Source organism: Lagopus muta, chromosome 6 (assembly GCF_023343835.1).
Source record: "Lagopus muta isolate bLagMut1 chromosome 6, bLagMut1 primary, whole genome shotgun sequence".
Classification (NCBI taxonomy): domain Eukaryota; kingdom Metazoa; phylum Chordata; class Aves; order Galliformes; family Phasianidae; genus Lagopus; species Lagopus muta.
The window spans coordinates 22,837,517-22,856,779 of NC_064438.1; the positions used below are offsets into that span (position 1 = coordinate 22,837,517).

The 19,263-nt window shown below is 36.7% G+C and overlaps 1 protein-coding gene across 1 annotated transcript in view; it reads left to right on the plus strand.

Annotated features, from left to right (window-relative positions):
• Positions 1–19,263, plus strand: part of MYBPC3 (myosin binding protein C3) — a 58,215-nt gene that overhangs the window by 4,736 nt on the left and 34,216 nt on the right. Inside the window, exons 2-13 of the mRNA XM_048949888.1 lie at positions 3,916–4,182; positions 6,976–7,071; positions 7,319–7,405; positions 7,549–7,697; positions 8,625–8,742; positions 9,514–9,562; positions 10,229–10,273; positions 12,160–12,216; positions 17,181–17,204; positions 17,833–17,999; positions 18,800–18,932; positions 19,160–19,162. Coding sequence (XP_048805845.1) covers positions 3,916–4,182; positions 6,976–7,071; positions 7,319–7,405; positions 7,549–7,697; positions 8,625–8,742; positions 9,514–9,562; positions 10,229–10,273; positions 12,160–12,216; positions 17,181–17,204; positions 17,833–17,999; positions 18,800–18,932; positions 19,160–19,162 — 1,195 coding nt within the window. The remainder of the gene's footprint in view (positions 1–3,915; positions 4,183–6,975; positions 7,072–7,318; positions 7,406–7,548; positions 7,698–8,624; positions 8,743–9,513; positions 9,563–10,228; positions 10,274–12,159; positions 12,217–17,180; positions 17,205–17,832; positions 18,000–18,799; positions 18,933–19,159; positions 19,163–19,263) is intronic.

A 19,263-nucleotide genomic window follows, 5' to 3' on the forward strand; every position in this document is an offset into this window, starting at 1 on the left:
AGCCTTCTACAGTTGTTACAGCACTCCTAAAGGATTGCTGCCATGAGCAACTTGTAGTAGGAGCTGCATGAGGTATAAACAGATTCCCACAAGACTATTTCAGACCACATGGAGCCTGCTTCCTATTCTGTCATGAGCAGAAATTTGCTGATTAAAGAAGTTACACGAAATTCTTCACATTATGACACTAGTATTGTAGGAAAGTCTGGGATATGACAAATGAGGAGGAAAGTTAATTTCCTAAAGCAATTCCAGCTCCATTCTCCCCCCCACTCAAAATAATAAACCAACCCCACACAAACATCCACAGCACTTACAATTCACCTTCCCTTCAACAATTCCTGGGAAAAACAGGTCTGGTAACTCACATGCATCTCTTCCCCTTATCCAGCACTGCTATATTGTTAGCATAAATGTCTCCACTCTCTCCCTTCATACTGTGTGGGTTAGAATCTCATGGAAGCAGGGAAGTGAAAAAACAGCAGGCAGAGGAGTTGGCTACTAAGTTATCATGTGCTTCAACCCAATGGCTGCTCAGCACATGCTAGACAGCAGTCTGGGTAAGCATGTGACAGTGCCTGACATCTGTCAGGGCCTGACAGGCACAAGAGGTGTAGATATTCCACAACATCACATGAGAGGTGTCACAGCTACTGGATTTTCCACAGGCTTGTAATGGTAGTGTTCAAGAATGTTTTGAATAGCAAATAGATACGTGAAACTTAGAGAGACACAGCTTGGGTAGAAGCCAAATGTTGAAGTGAGAGAGATTTCCAAGGAAACGTGTTTTTGACAAAAGCAGGAAAAAGCAATGCTCTCAGGACAAAAAGCTTTAAATTGTGACATTTTGAGTCATTCCTGATGAGGCAATAGCTAGATGAGTCTGCTGTGATTGCATGAGGGAAAAAATATCTGGAAGTCAGATACATTTGTTACCTAAAGAAGCAGACACCTGGGAGGAGACGGGACTGAGAACAGATGATCTCTCACTGCTCCTTCTGCTAAGCTGCCCATTTTCCCCCCAGAATGGAAAAGGATGGAATTTCCAGCACATGCTTGTTTAGCAGCTTCTCTTCTGCAAAAAAGTAATTTCTATTAAAATCTTCAGCCCTACATTCCTACTTTTCCTTTGCATGCAATTAACAGTGGAAGTGGAAAGGGAGCATAGATGCATATACAGAGAGACACCACTTCGGGCAATGTCATTCACCAACTCTAAAACCTGCTGCAAGAAAAAGGCTCTTAGAATCTCCTTTATCTGTGAAAATGTGGGTACACAGGAATGGTTCTTCCTTTATTCTCATGGAAGTTCTTGGTACTTTCCAATTATATGCTTTAATGGAAATATTCACAATCATTTGAAGCAGGAATCCAAATAAATTAGTCTTTTGGCAGAGAAAGGAAAGAAAAAGAAGACAGGGAGAATTACTTGTAAACTTCCACCTAACTATTTGGATTTTCCTCAAGTCAGAGATATGCTGTGGCTGTGGAGATTTCTCACTGTGAATATAGTTCTGTCCAGTGATTTTTTTGTTGTTGTTGAGCTACCTAAGAGCGCATGTCTTGAAACACTGCCATTTGGAGAGCAGAACATTTGCAGGCCACATTGTTGTTAAGTAATTAATATATTTATAGATTCTTTTGTGCTTAAATAGAAGAGTGATGATGATAGCACATGGAGAACGAGAAAGGCCAATTTGCCACTGTATCTCCAGAGTCACAGGGAGAGAAGCCAGCTAATGGTTAGCTGGAGTGTTTCAGGAGTGAGTCCCAGAACTCACTTGGCTCTGCACTGTGTGGCTGCATGGACAACTTTAATTATTTTTCCAGTTCCTTGCATTAGAGTTGCAGTCTACAACAGCACTCACACATCTAGTCATAGTGACACACTGCATCAAAGTACACTCTGGTGTGGCAATATATACTGAAGTGCAGTACTCCATCAAAGGATGTGCAATTGATAACAAGCATCTGAGTATTATGCTAAAGCATAGTACTTTATAGTACTATATTATTTTAAGAGCAATTATATCACTTGCAGGCCTGAAATCAAGTAAATGGATGCAGAGATATTCCATTCCCAGAGGAAACTTCACACACATGCAGAATCCAAAAGGAGCTCATTTGAGGCTGCTATAGGCTTAGTGCAAAATAGATCTGTTTTCTCATGAGATTATAGAACGAAAGAAAATAGAGGGAAAAAAAAGAAAGAAAAACATATTTTAGGACTTCACATAACAAAGAAAAGTAAAATATATTACATCCTAAATTCTGATATTATTTGCAAGTCACTTTATTTGATGCTTAAGCATCTTTAAATTCTTTGCAAAGCAATGCCAGAAGAGTGCCTTGTATTATGACAACAGTCCAAATGGCACCAGATGAAATCTTTGCTGGTGTAACCCTACTGAGGTCAGTTAAGTTACTTAGTCTAGCATATGGTACAGGAATGGAGATTTTGTGCAGATGGTATTATTAGTAACATACCACTTATGCTGACTAAAGCATCTGTTTGAACATGAGTATGAACAACTTCTTTAAAAAATATATCCTTCCATGCTGTGTTCTCTTCATTTTTACAAAGTAGAATCAAAAGCTTAAGGCTAACTATAACTATCATTCTGGTGTTTAGGAAAGTTACTGCTGCCCAAGTAATAGAGCTACAGGTAATTTGCTGCAGAGGTCACAGATATGATAGAATTAATAATATTACATAAAAGCATGATTATAAAAGGATAAGTCAATAAAAAGATGACTAACTATACACAAGAAACATTTAATGCATGAATCAGTGTTAATTAAAGGTATTTTTATGCACTTATTCTGTATAAAATACCAATATTTACACAGTATAAAATAACATCTTCATACTGGTATATTTAGGTATAGTGAGGGGCGATTAGCAAAAGATAACAGAGTTAATTAAGATGAAAACATGAAAATGAAAAGTTTGTTTCAAAATAGAAAATCTAAATGAATAATTCAGGGCAAGGGAAATAGTAAAGTAGGTTACCTCATTAAAATCCAGCATTGAAGAATACACAGCTTGCTTTCAAATTCCCACCTATTGTGCTACTTTGATTGCATATGAGACAAAACGTTATTTGGCTTATGCATGTTCATCCCATGTATTAGTAATTTAATTATTTTTCATTATGATCATCAAAAGCACTCCTTAAGACAGAAGAAATATTTTCATCCACTTTGTAATTTCATTAGAAAACTAGCTGTCATAGAGTTACATAGGCAAGCACTTTAACACTGTACTTACTGTATTTCATATACTGAGTTTGAATACAAACAACACTTTATACTATTAAGCTGGGATAAAATTAAAAGGCCATCATTGGAACATGAATCTCTTGCCACTATAGAAGACTTGATCAGGCAAAACAGAAATACTGAAAAGGAAGCATTAATTTATAGTGGTGTATCAGGACGCAGGTTACTACTATGCTAACTGCAGCTTTGTTAGAGGAAAGGATCCTGATTCTTTTTAGCAACAGTATTAGACAAGCACTGGATCACAACCAAAAAGTGCATTCCTATTTCTAAGCAAGACTACATAAATTAACATAGAGAGCTTTGTAAGTAAAAATACATATCGTACCATCTTGTCATAAACACTCATGAAAAACTCAGAGCTCAGTACAGTAGAAAGTAAGACGGACAGCAAGATGAGTTTGCTATCCATTACATTTTGTTTCATGACAATATGGAGAAATCTCAGTCAGAAATAGAACTGAGTAAATACAGAGACAATTCCACAGCTTCCCCGTGGAAAGTGTTATAATTTATATCTTGCAGGGGCAGATGGGAGAGAAAGGAGACAGCTGTTGCAGCCACAACAGCTGACTACACCAGATACACCACAATTGCAAAACAGATTTTAGTGAGCCCTCTCTCTTTTTTTAGTTTCTGCATTTACCAAGAAGCCGAAGACGACAGAGGTGACAGCCGGAAGCACAGCTGTGTTTGAAGCAGAGACAGAGAAAACCGGCATCAAGGTGAAATGGCAGCGAGCTGGCACAGAAATTACCAACAGTGAGAAATACACTATCAAGGCAGAAGGAAACAAGCATTCACTGACAATCAATAACGTAGGAAAAGACGACGATGTGACATATGCTGTAATAGCTGGAACTTCCAAGGTCAAATTTGAACTGAAGGTCAAAGAACCAGGTATACTGTTTGCTAAACAATTCTATTTCATCATTACTTCTAGTCTCACATTCAAAATTCATAAACGAGGCTGAAGGCATTAACTTAAAGAAAAATTTCTCTAGCAGCAATACATATGTTCTGCCATGTGATTTGAAGCTGCAGTAAGGTTTCCAAAATATACTCAATATTTAGCTAAGGAACACATTTCCTGTGGCTCAGACACCCATTTCCAATGACAGAAGTCCACAGTTGAGATCACAGAGGAAATCTCAATGCACTTCTTTACAATTCACCATCAAAAGCAAAGCAAAACAAGTCTAGCCTAATCTAAACTAAGATGCATGCATCTTAGGTCTGATATTTTTCTTAAGGATTACATTAAAATACAAAATTGTAGTAACTGACAAAGAATTTCAAGTCGCTTTAAGGCGCACATACGTTCCTACAGAGTTCTCAAACTCACTAATAAAAGCTCTTATTTTTTGAGTGACTTGAGCACAATAAGTAACGTTCAAAGCAACAAAGGTTGCTTTGAAAGTAATGCCTCATATGTTATGATGGCCCATGATGTCAGAGGCAGATGATGGCAGCAGCAGTTAAACCTTCCCACCAGAATTTCATTTTGTTGCTGTGTGACAGATGGCATCAGAAGGGCAGACCGAGAAAATGGCATCTGCCATGAGGTCTGTATAAAGGAAAGGTGTGTCATTAAATTCCTCTCTACAGAAAAAAACAGCACCCACTGGCATTCATCAACACTTGCTGAACATTTATAGAGACTCAACAGTAAGTGTTAGCACAGTGAGGCAGTGAGTGGTGTATTTCAGCAGTGGTCACCTCTGCTGGTGCAGATTTTTATGAGGATGGTGTGCAGGCTCTTGTTCACTGCTGGCAAAAAGTGCATAACTAACAGTGCTGAAAAATATTTTCTTTTTGTAGCTTAGAGTTTGCACTGTCAAACAAAGTCATTGTGTTCTTTGTGTCTGTTGTAGTTTCCATTGAAATAAACAGGAGGCATTACTATTGGAGCAATGTAAGCAGTATTTATCACCTATCACTACTTTTTCTGTGTGCATTAAAGGAACAGTTGGATGAGAAATGGAAAAACTTCCCCAGGCTTTCATGGGTAGATAAAGCCACTCAACTTTGAAATATTTCTAATCCCTTTCTTTTCCTCCAAAACTTTTAGCCTCCATTCTGCACTTCCAGTACTTTGCTTTCTGATATTTCTGATGCTTTCTGACAAAAAAAAAAAGAAAGAAAAAAAGAAAAAAGAAGCAGCAACTGTATCATGATGTTAGTGAGTTCGTTTGGTCAGCTGAAAAGACACAAACATTTAACAGAAGACAAGATATCCCGTTCCAACAACAGTGCATGACAGATTATGAGGAAGGGCTAATCCTCATATGGATTAGGACAATTTAACAGTTGTCAGAGCATATAACAGCATATTCTTGCTGGCTTTCTCACTGACAAAATAAAAAGGTACACATTATACTAGTTGTGTGGTTTTCACTATCTTTTAAGTTAGTTCCAGATAGAACCCGCTACATGTAGAGAGCCTCAAATAGCAGAGTTACTGAATTTGGAGTTGGAATTGTGGTCTTAAAGATCTGTGCCTTTTATAAACATAAATTGGTAGCAGAGATATGAGGATGCCAAAATGAGACAACTTTCCTGTGTTTGTCATATGCCAGTGCCTCAAAATAAGCCTTTTCTAAATAGTTACACATCTAAGTTATAAGATATATATCTCCACAGTTAGGATAACTTAGTTCATTACAGTAAAAATTGAGTTAAAATTGGACTAGATCCAAAGGGGTACTCTCTAACAAAAGCTAAAAATCACACTTCTCTCTTAAGATACAGATTTACAGTGTAAAAGGCATACATTTTCTGAGAGTGGGGTTGACCCATCATGGTATGTTCTCATTTTGTCTTGGTTTTTTCAGATCTTAATTAAGATTAAATTGTAAAGAACAACTGGATTAATCATTATTATTTTCGTAAACAAAAATCATTTCAGCTTTTCATTATCAAAACTGCAGAAACTGTCTCGTCACCTGTCCAGACACAGCCATTATTCTCTGGCACAACATTGCCAGATTCCTCTGGTGGTAAAGACACTGCAAATCGATGAGAAACTGCACATGGGACTTAAGTGAGGGATAAGCAAGGCCCTTTGGAAGTTTCTTTGCTACCCAGGAGGGAAAAAAATATTTCAGCAACTGGATAAGTTCAAGAAATTCTACTTCCCTTCCTCTGTCATAGTTGCTTCTTCTTCAAACATTTCTGTGCTCAAATATTTCTACCTTCTCTACTTCACCAAATGAATTCGCCTGAATTTGTCTGTAAGATCGTATTTTAACTCAGGGGACATAAATTCCCAGAGCAGCAAATGACAGAAGGAATCTCCCTGACACTATTGCAAATAGTGTCTAGATCTTCTCGTAAACTACTGGCTCCGCTGTGTTTAGGGCATTACATTCACACACAGAACGAAGTGAAATCTCATGAAAAAGCAAAGCCTTCATAAAGATTATAAATGCATCACTTTTCATTACTTTTTTCTATTTTTTCTATAACTGAGGCTAAAATAGAACTAAGCATCAGCTGACAAGTTTCATTCATATCAAGAATGTAGAATTAAAAAATTCAGATATTAGCTCTTTCCCACCTCAGCAAAGAGCCTCACCATCCAGCTGCCAGTAGGCACTTTGTCCTAACAGCAAATATTCTAAGTTCTAGAAAACATAGAAGATTTATTCAGAAAGAAAGCATTCTCTAATTTAGGTTTACATTCATTTGCAGAAAAGAGTGAGCCAGTTCCTCCTGCTGAAGCTTCTCCTGCCCCAGCTGCCTCAGAGTTGCCTGCTCCACCGGTAGAAAGCAACCAAAACCCAGAAGGTAATAAAGAACTACTGCTGTTATTTTAAGCGTGATACACAACAGAAGGGAAGAACTGGAACAGGAAATCCTTGCAGTAAGTGAGGTAGACACCAGGAGAGTGCTAGTATTAGATGACAGAGAATAATGAATCTCAGAATCAGAAGAAACATACTGAGACATTTTGAAATGACTTAAATTTAATGTATAGGTCATAACAGAAGCTGATGCAGGAAGTCCTAACTAGTAACTCTTTTGTTTGATGCAGTTCCACCTGCTGAGGCTCAACCAGAAGAGCCTGTAGACCCTATTGGGCTCTTTGTGACACGACCTCAGGATGGAGAAGTTACTGTTGGTGAGTACAAAATCTAAGTTGCAAACTGCACCTTCTGCCTGATTGTTTATCTCTCTACTAAGGGATTACTGCAGTGACGTAAAAGATAGACTAAACAAAATAACATTGCTCATAATCTTATTTTATCCTACTTGCCTTACAAGGTGGAAACATCATGTTCACTGCCAAAGTTGCAGGTGAGAGTCTGCTAAAGAAACCGTCAGTGAAATGGTTCAAAGGAAAGTGGATGGACCTTGCAAGCAAAGTGGGGAAACATCTCCAGCTGCGTGACAGCTATGACAGAAACAACAAGGTGCAATTGATAGCATAAGATTCTTAGCCTTGTATATATTAATTTTTTATGTGGGGAAAATATAAAATTATCAGGAAATGTTTTAATATTGAAGTACCCAAAGCTCCACACAATGTTATATTTATGCTTGCACGTCCATATTTTGACCATGCAGATAAGAGACAAGCACTACATTCAGACTCTTTTGTTTACTTTATCTATGGTGAGAAAATACATAGAGGACTGGGGAAGTATTCTTAAGCAGAATATTTTACCTTCCTCTCAAGTAATAAATTCTGATTATATTTAAGAGAAAACAATAAATCAGACATATTTACATATGATCTGTCATATTTCTACACAGATTAAGCATTCTGCTATTTATGTTGGAATTTAATTTTCTCTAGACTAATTTAAGTAGCTAAGCAATTTCTTCCACAAAAATGTCCGGGAGACACAAGAGAAACATAGGAGAGTCTCATCCCGTATGCTATATGAAGCACTACCACCCTCTTCTGGAGGCAACAGAACACAGTTGCACACGAATAAAAGAGCCACCGATTTTGCTGAATTTTTAAATGTACTGCACATGTTTTGGATAGAGGCTGTATTTGTTTAATGAAAGCTCTACTGCTGTTTCCAATGTACAAGAAGTTACCATACGTAATGACTGCGCACACCGGTGCATCAGTATGGTTTGCTAATATAACATTATATTCTCTCACAGACCCATACCAATCATACTCTTTTTTTTCTGCTCTCACTGAATTGGGAATATGTAATTTTTATGACAGTAATGTGTTACACAATCGGGATGTTCTTAATCCTAAAAGGAAATGAAAATATTTAATCACTTGTCTATTTGCTTTTATGCCTTAAAATGTTGTATTCTTTCTCTCTCTCCTTCAGCATTTCATTTTCTAACTTAGAAACTGGTGTCTGTTCTAGGTGTACATATTTGAAATGGAAGTCATAGAAGCAAATATGACTTTTGCAGGAGGGTACAGATGTGAGGTGTCTACCAAGGACAAATTTGATAGTTCTAATTTCAACCTGACAGTGAATGGTAAGATGAACTCCTGCCACCTCCTTTCTTACTTCCACTTTTTTTTCTTCCTGTATGTCCATCAACAATTCCTTCAGGCACACAGCAGTTACTAGAGAAGCATCTGAAGTATAGATCTGAAGAGCTTACACTTACAAAGGCCTGTAGATGATAATTAGGATGGGTTGGCAGAGATATACAGCATTAGAAGGAACACTTGGATGTCACTCTATTCAAAACTGGAATGCTCTTAAAGACAGTACACAGCAAGGTACAAAGCAGCCCAACTGCTTATGGCATTTTCCAGATTTCAGGAGATTAGAACAGAGTAAGCAGGTTAATTCTATGCAATATCCTACATGGAGTTTCTGTACATTGTTACCTATTGCCAGGAATTTACCTTTGCTTTCAGGGGGTGAATAATAACAGACAGTTGTTTTCTAATAGTTTTCTCACTGGAGTTTCAAAATACTCTGTGAAGCTAGCATTGAAATTAAAATTTACTGGCAGAGGAATTAACAAACAAGAAGGAAGAGAATGTTATGTTGCAGACAATTATGGAGCATGAGACAGAATTAAGCTACACATTAAACACCACATATTGAAGGCAAGCAGTCACAGTTATATGCTTAAAGCTACTGCTCCAATCCTCCAGTATGTGACTGATCACAATTTACAATGTAAGAATTTCTGAATAAAATAACTGAAAAGCTTTTTAAATACCACTGTATTTTTTCATTATTTTGATTTGTCTGTCATCCCACGCTCATTTGTCACTCTTTGTCATATCAGAGGCACCAGCAAGTGGAGAAATGGATATTCGTGCTGCCTTCCGACGCACGTGAGTATGTATGGTAGAAACTTACATAGACTGGTTTATATTTCCATGCAGAATTCATCACTGTCCTAGCCAAAGATTAATTAAAAGCAAAGCTGTTTTATCAACAAGCACAAAGATGGGGATGTCTATTAAAATATTTCTACTATTAAAATACCATCTAGGAATCATCTAAATAATTCAGACTTTGTACTAGCATGGTTACATCATGCTTTTCTTAATTATGCAGTTGATAATGTCTAACATTTTATGAATTCTAGTATTAACAACATCTGTTCTTTCATTGTTAAGTATTTCTTCTCTCTTTGTACAAGTTGGTTTCCACTTTAGTTTTTCATGTATTTTTTCTAAGTTATTAGACCAAGAACATTCCAACAGACATCAAGTTCTCTAACATAGGGGAAAATTTAATCAGCCAGCCTTGCAGTGATGCCTCAGAGAGCATTCGCTGCACAGCTGCATTGTGCTAATTTCACTGCAGTAGAATTAGGCTTTCAAGAGTTTCTCTTCTTGCAAGCAGGATTAAAAGAATTATTTCAGAATCATTTGAGAGTGAGTACAGGAGCAGCTTCAGACTGCTCAGATTTTTAGCTCCCTCTTTAAGAAGGAAGCCAAATATAAAACAGAACTATTTAAATCTGAAGCTCTGTGTTTGATACCCTCACTCAGGAGCCTGGCAGGAGGGGGCAGACGGATGACTTCAGCCTTTCTCAGGTAGTCTCTGACTGTGTCAGCAGACAAATTAAAGCCTAACAATGAACTGTCTCTCTCTGATCAGGAAAAGGATTAAAAAAAAACAACAAAAAACAACACAGAACTGGATTCACTTTTGATTATAAACAATTTCACAATAAACAATGGTTTATAGTATTTAGTGCTACAGGAGACTAGAATGTATAACAGTAAGTAGTAGTATAAGTGTAAGATACTGAAAACTGTAGTTTGATAGTTCAGTGAGAGGCAGATTCATCACAAAAAACAGCACGTGTTTGGCAAGTAGTATCTTCACGCAAACTTCAAATGATATGCATGCCTGCCCTTCTGTTCTACATCTTTTTCTCTTGACTTATCATATCCTAACCAAATTTTCTCAAATAAATGTATCAACTCATATGTGTGTAAAAATCTATTGTTTCCTGCCACACTCTCCGTCCTAATTTATCATTAAATTTCCCTCCTAACTCTTTTGGTCCTGATGTCTTCTACAGTAAATTTAAAAGTTTTAGATGGGATTTAACTCGATGCATGCTAAAGCAATTATTAAAGCTGTACCTTCCAAAAGAACTAAACATCGAGGGGCTTTCCTGAAAATCTGATTGTAATTACCATCTTGGAAGTAATAACATGACTAATTCCCCTCACACCTCTAGATTCTGATTTCCTGAATATTTACTCAGAAGCAGCCCTTTCAAATCTGATGTTATAACAGAAATTTCTGTATATATTTTATGCCTGCAACCATTGAAAATGTGCTTAAAGCAGGAAACACGGTGGCCAGAAATATACTTGCTTGCTTGAATGCTATAACAAGAAAATTATTCTTTCTACTACTGTACTATCTTGAAAGTAATCACAGAAGTAAAAACGATGCTTTCTTAATAGGAAGTTCTCACAGCAGTGATTCCAAATAAATATGCTTTTGAATTGTTATTTTTGTCACCAACCTTGCATTGTCCAGCAGCACTGAAAAACTTGGCACTTCCTTCCCTTCTATCTTTATCACCAGTAGAATGTCCATGCTTTATCTGCTGAGGCCATTTTCCTACATATTTTTATATTTGTTCATGCCATATCAATTTCCCCTTACATTCTGCTACATGTCTACAGACAGATGGATATTTTCTGATGTAACTAGCACTGTGTTTTATCAGAGAGACTGTTATTTCGACTACCACTAGTTCAGCTGAAAGAGTAATTTCTGTATATGCATTAATTAAAGATCACATGCTGCTATGGGAGGAATCAGAACGCTGTGAGATGGCATTGCCAAATTCTTGTTCTCATAAATCAATTCATCACAACATTATTTGTCATGATACTTCTTGAGCAATTTAAAACCCGAGATGAGGTTCAAGTCAGATGACAGAATTCTTACTTTTCCTCTCCCGAGCACCAACAACGTGATACTTCTTTCTTTATAATGAACTCTGGAATCACAAGGAGACTTAATAGAAAAAAAGCTGGCATAATAGCAAAAATAATTGTCATTTTCAGCTTTAGAAAGACTGGTTTTGTGCAGGTCCATACTATAAACAATACCCATATTCCTGAAACTACAGCTTTCTAAAAGCACCAGTGAGTCTAAAGGAAAGCTTCTGTAACATCAGTAGGAGAGCAAACGCATTCCAGATCAATAGGACCACCTAAATAATACCCTGTACAATTCTCCTTATAATCAGTAAATTTCTTAAACCCGTATGAAGGTCAGTACAGACTAAACACCTAATTAAGTCCTCTGCCATGTCAGAGCAAATTCAAAACTTTTTCCAAACCTTTCTACTGTTCTCCTACATGGAACATATCTTCTACATCACAATATAGTTTTACAAACTGTTTCCATTTCCTTCAGAAACTAATTAAGTTTTTCTGTTACTACACAGTGCTGAGGGATCTGAAGAATCTGGAGAGTTGAATTTTAGTGCCCTACTCAAAAAGAGGTGAGTAAAAATTCATTAATTTTAGAGATGTAAAACTATCAGCTTCTCTGGAATAACTCTGAGAACGCCAGAAGTAGAGTAAGCGGAAGTTTCCTAAGTTTAGAATCCTTGTGGCTTTTCTAAAAAGCAGCTCTGGCTAGAAAAAAAGATGACAGGTAATTCAGTTTCTCCAAATATTGATGATTTGCTGCATTCTTGCTGGGTTTACAGTAGAGGAAAAAAAAAAACCAGAAAGGATTCCCTCCTACACCCCAAGGAAAGCCTGGAACTAGGGCAATTATTTGTTTCCACCACCATTTTTTCACTTCAAAAATTAAAATTACAATACATATCTATAAGACTGCCATACTAAGAACTTTCTGTTCTAAGTTTTTACAATACATGGCAGGAAAGAGTCAGAAAGAGAAGCATTTTTATTAGATATTTAATGTTACTATTATTATTATACTGTACAGCTATAGATTAGACACACTATACCTATTCACTATATAGAGAAATTCCATGTTGCATACATATTATACAACATACTTTACTATTTTGATTTCAAGTCCAATTTCTTATTTTTACTTTCACTTTCTTTTGTGAACTTTCTTCTTCCCATTGTCACCCTTCTTTGGCACAACTGTCTTCACAACCTCTCTATTTATGTTTTTCTTTTTACCACCATTGTAATCTGGATGTTTTGGATTCCATTGTTGGCATCAGAGAGTAAGATTTCTACTTCTTTTGATTATAAATGCATGGCTCACACTGAATATAGGAAACATTTGGTTTGAAACAATGCATGCGTTATTATCTTACACGTAGAATGTGACAAAAATTAGATGGTATGAAAGAAAATCACCTGCTGCCAATTTTTTGAGATAGAAATGTTTTTAATCAGTTAGTAGAAATTAATGTATTTTCCTGTCCTTTGTTTTTCACCATCACTTTCTTTTATAAGCATATGTAAATAGTGCTTTAACACACAAATTTTCTCAATAAGCTGTTGCTTTAAATTCCCATTATTATAGCAACTAAAAATGGGAAGCTTCTTGTTGATCCCACATCATCTGCCTGATCTACGTGCTAGTGCCAATCAAATTGCTCTCAAGCTTTACTGCATTCATCATTCATCATTAAATATGTACAGTGAACATACTACTAAAGTCACTTATCCATAAATCTACAGACTTCTTCATTACAAAATAATAATTCTTATTTCAGGCAAAGTTTCCATTGCTCATTATCATCCATTGCTGCAGGCATGCTTCCTTCTGATTATTGTCCATGGTCGCTCTCTCTTTCTGTCTCCTGAAGTTACTATAGCTATTTGTCACAAGACTCATGTTTTGCAAATATACATAGCCAGGATAACTTCTCGTAATCCGTGACTTAGTGAACTTGTGAACCTGTGGTCAGTTTCTCTTCAGGTGCTCGTATCACTGCTTATGAGATGCACTCTAACTTCACAAAAGTAAAGACTCAAACCATACAGACATCTGAAGTCAGACATCTGACTTTGAAAAGGAATAAAGCCTCAATAGCATTGCAGCTAGCTTATCTAAAGCAAGCCCCACATTATGTGTGACCTCTGTAAAATATATCCAACTAGAAGTGCATTCTGGTTTTGCAGTTAACACTACGACCAGAACCCTCAAAGGGGTCAGCTGGAAGAAGAAAGTACAACAATCAAACTTCCTATAACTGATATTGATATCAAACTTTCTTGTTTCATCATGAACCCCAGAGACGTTTGAGACAAAAAGTGAATTACTTTTTTTTTTTTTTTTGTAATTTTAAAGTAAGGAAAATACACTTTCTGAATAATTGCAGTAACCAAAACTGAGAGCTCTAACACAGTAGTTGTACACGCATCCTATATATATATATAGGGGAATATATATATATAAATAAAGGGAAGAGAACCAGTGACCTCTTTTTTGAAGTTTTGAATAAATGGAGACCAACGTAAAAAAATTATGCGTTCCTAATTTCTGTTGAGTAAACATAGAACTCTAAAAAGTAGCAAATATCACCAGTATTTCGAGCAATGTTCAATTTGATTATTTAACTATTCAATATTTGTTAGACAAAAATAATTTCACTGCATTCTATCAGCGTTTTTGACCCTTTGTGAGTTACAAAATTTCTTGTTTTGGTAATTTAAGCACACTGATAAATTCACTGTTCCTAGTTGTTCTTCACAGTTGCTTTAGAAGTAATTTGTGAGTCCTTCAGACTTTGCACACTACAGGCTGAAGACTGCTCCTATGTTAAATGAGAACTGAAAGGCAGACAAACTTACCATGGAATGAAAGTGTTTTTCATTAGAATAGGACAGATAAAAAGGACCTCATGCTGAGGAACTTTAAAGAGCTATGCAGATTCAAAAAGAACTGAAGATTGTTCTACCACTTTTGCTTTGTTCCTCCCTTTTTACAAGTGCCCTCAATCCAGAGGTAATGAACATTCTCTCTATAATAGGAAGAGCTTCTTTTAATATTATATCTCTTATCACTGTAATTTAATTAACTGGTGTTGACATACAGATGTCATGGGCCAAGGAGAGGTCACTGGGAAGAGGAAGGGAACAGCTGTCATAGAGCTATTAAATGGGAAAGTGAGCAGAGACCTTGAAGGAGGTGACAGCTGACAGGGTCCATTCAGTTGACAGTAATGGGATAGGAAGGAACCATCTCTGGGATGTACAAAACTATTTTTAACCCTTCCACATATGTTTAAAACATATCAGCTGCATATTCCATTTACAGCAGATCCACTAAGCTCCATCTTAACGGTCCCAAGTGCATAGTTAATGTATGAGGTGATCATCCTTGTTAAGGATCCCCAATATCAAGGAGAGTAACTTAAGGGTGGGAGAAACTCTGAGAGTCCAAGCTCTCGGTTACTTTTCATACACCATTTAGTTCTTACTGACAGCGCAAGAGTACAGCCTACGTCCTTCTGGAATAAAGAAGAATGTTTTAAAAAACAAAATGGTGAGAAGGCATACTGGGATGGTGAAGCCCTTGCCTATAGGCAGAGAACGGATTTCATTTTTTTCTTTTTGAGAATCCAGTTCAACACTACACAAATGATAATGTTTAACTTTTAGTACTTTTTGTATTTTATACAAACGTACAAGTTATAAGCTTTCTCCTCTAATTACTGTAAATACTGCTATTTCCTATTTCTTTTATTTCCACTCGCATGCAACTAAGCAGTACTGCCAGACCTACAAATGGGATGACACTGAGTAATGGAAAAGTTAAAGCAAAAATTAAGGAGGTCTTTTCAATAGCGAGATATATTAGGCCAGGCATGTCCAACCTGCAGTTCCTGCCCACTGCCTCCAGCAGCTCTTCCCCACAGAGTGGCCCCAGGGCACACACCCATTGCTCAGCAACAACCAAATCCTCCTGTGTGCTATTAACACTGTGTTGACTGAAACCAGGGCACGGGGAGGGGATTGCTGTGCAGCGCTGACTTAAGTGATGGCAAACAATTGTATGCATTTTGATATACTGGCTTAAAAAAGTGCTCCGAACAGCATTGAATATCCAAGCCCTGCTTTCAGGTTTGATAAAGGAGTTTGAGAAGAGGTTCCAAGATCATTTTAAAAAAAAAAAAAAAATCAGCATTAGCAAATTTTCAAATGGAATGTATAGAGTTGCAATCAGATATTCAACACAAAAATGTGATGCCTTTTTTACCAAACTTTCATAAGCACTCTCTTAGAAAAATATCCTTTGCTTCACAGCCACATCTTATTCACGTGATTGCTCTTTGTCAGTGTGCACATTTGTCAAGTCAGTGTGAACAACTGTCAAGGATGAAGTACAGGAAGATTAAATTTCATCAAAAATCTCTCATGAACACCTTGAGAGCACACTAAGAATTGCAACTGAACAAGACTGTCACATTAGTTTCACAAAAATAAGGTCAAATATCCCATTAGCTTTTTGGTTTTGTTCCTCTCCTTTTTTTTTCTTAATATTTACAAAAAAAAAATCAAAAATTAAAACTTCAGTTCAAAGTTCAGATACACTATCAGTCCAGTGAGTGCTAGTGAAGACTTAATGTTCATTGTGATAAACCACTCCACAGATAAAGACTTTGCATGCCATACTTCAGCTTGCATTCACTGAGCTGAAATCCTCTTCTGTTGTCTCCCTTCTCCTGTTCAAGAACGACAAAGATGGTGGAAACATTAAGCACTGACTGCAGTACTTCAATGACCGTAACATTCTTGATACAAACAAGACCATTTTGGTCAGTCACAACACTGTTAAAACATTTGGTGACATCTATGGCCTAGACTGACTACAGTCGTGCTTTGTTATGTAGTCATATTCCTCATAAAGTTCTTTTCCTGAAAGAAATAATTCTCCATTGGATAACAAAGATAATCCTTTCATAATCCTCCACTTTTTTCAACATTGCCTGCTGCATAAGTGGTCTGCATGCTGGGGTTTACCACTATACATGACTTTACTAAATGAGTGTGCTTTACTGCAGTGGAATCTGCTTGGTCCTGGCAACATCAGAAACAATCACCACAAGAAGTTTAGGAAAAGTAAAGAAAACGTTACTGCTTCTATCCATTCTCTGTTTATCAAACAACATCAGGCAACAGATCCAAGAAGACAGAGCAAATTAGAGCTACTTACTTCCCTATAAGGTCATTTGCCATCATTAGGAACAAGCAGAAGGGTTTGCACTTGCAGCTTAAAATATGGAGTGGAACTTTACAAACTGAGTGAGAGAATTTCACATCACTAGGGAACAGCACTTTTCTTAAGGCTATTTCAGAGCTTTTGCACAAGCACTTTCATCTCCCTGCTGCTGAAGTACAGGCTTATTCTGCTAAAGGTGAAGATGACATTCATGACTCTCTTGTGTTAATGCATTATGCCCTCTTTCTTGCTATTGGGATGCTGCACGCTTTTCCGAACGCTTCTGTTCATCGTTCCTGAGTTCAGCAGTTTCCTGCGCACTGCAAGTCGGTAAGACAACATGGGTTACACCAATTTCTTTTTCTATTTCTGAATTTTTTAATTAAAAAAACATGATGACAGGGAAAAAACAAAAACAAAACCTTCCCCAGCACCAGAGAACCTACTTTTCCACTTGGTTTTGCTAAATCAAACACTGATTCTCCTGTAATCACCAGTTCTTTGGTTAAATCATAAAATAAGTATACTGTTGTAAGTATTGTCTCATTTGCCAGTACTCAACATTGCCTTTGCAAAAAATAATAGATATTTTAATAATCCCACTGAATTAGCAAATAGGAAAAATGTCCTGAGAAAATTGCTTGTTTCCTATTAAAACAAACCAACTGCCTTCTTTCTAAGGCATTCCCAGGATATCGGCTTGCACAGCCAAGTTTTGTGTACAGTCATCACAGAGCAGTAAGTCTTCTGTGTTTCAATCCCTCACTGTTAAGGGAAACTAAAATTTACCTGCCTTGGCTATTACACAGTAAATCCTTCAGGATAGCATTTGAATTTTAATCACCACAAATAAATACATTTAAGTAAAACTAACCTGCCGTACATTTTTTTTTATTTTTGATGATAATATAGTAAATATTGACTATTTATTATGAAACGGCTTCATCTTTTTTTGCAGAGGTGACGGAAAAAGTGATTCACAACCTGATGTTGATGTCTGGGAAATCCTGAGGAAAGCTCCTCCTTCTGAATATGAGAAAATTGCTTTTCAGTATGGTATCACAGATTTGCGTGGGATGCTGAAACGCCTCAAACGCATTAGGAAAGAAGAGAAAAAAAGTACAGGTTGGCAAACTGTATTTCTTCCAAATCTATGTGTCAGTATATTCCTGTCTGGGAGCTCTTCAGATATCATCTGGACATCAGCCAGACAGAAGAGCATGAGAAATATGAGTGTGGCACAGTTTCTTGTTCCAATTGTTTCATGGTCTTTATATGTAAAATAGTGATAACCAAAGATCAGAGCTGTGCCCAATGCTCTGGTCTACTCTGCTCTGAAACCCTGGGTGTTTTGAACCTTCTCATTCTACAGGTTTCTTCTGCTCTGACCCTTATCTTGAATACAAAACAAAAACTACCCAAAAACCAGTCAGTACATCAGACATCAGTGATACATTTAAACAACTTAATTTCCATGGGGAAGGTTTCTTAAAAACATTTGAAGCACAATACATTTAAGATTGAGACTTTTCTAGTCTTGTCAAGTATTAACTAAGTAATTTTAAATCATTTGTTTTAAAAGTCTGAAGCAGATAAATTAAATTCTCTTTCATTAGTATTGAGAAGATTATTATCATCCTTCTATAGGCTCACTTAGCTATAACTTCTCTAAGGATATGCTGAAGTACATATATTACATACAACTGATTTGAAACATGCTACTTGGCTCATTTTACCTTAATAATACATGCTTTCATCCTATAGACAGTACAAGAACAGAGAAAAGGAAACTGTGAAAATGAAAACGTGGATGCAGAAAGTGGAGAAGGTGGAGAAGGTTTAGGATGACAAAGGATTGTTTTCCTGACAGAGATGCAACAACAGTATTAATATAGTTGTTTTTTTTAAATCATTATGCATCTTAGCATTCCTCAAGAAACTGGATCCTGCTTATCAAGTGGACAAAGGACAAAAGATTAAATTAATGGTCGAAGTTGCCAATCCGGATGCTGATGTGAAATGGCTGAAGAACGGACAGGAGATCCAAGTGAGCGGCAGGTAAACAAGAACAGGAATACAGTAAGAAATGGGCTGCAGCATGGACAAGGTGGAAAAACAAGTTATTCCTAGAAAGACATGAATGAAAGGATAAATAAAATAGGGAGCTGTGAAGAAATCTACATGGTATATAAATTTGGGGCGAGTTTACTGTTCTCACGGCTGTTTCTTTTCTTTCCTGTGCTCTATCTACATGTGGAATGGGATACTCACATCTACCTACCTAGCAAGTAAGTTCTCTAATTATGCTCTACTGTTTATGTATCCACTTTTGTATGATACGGGATATTCTTTACTGTAGATTGTTTGTAAAACCTAATTCCAATGATTT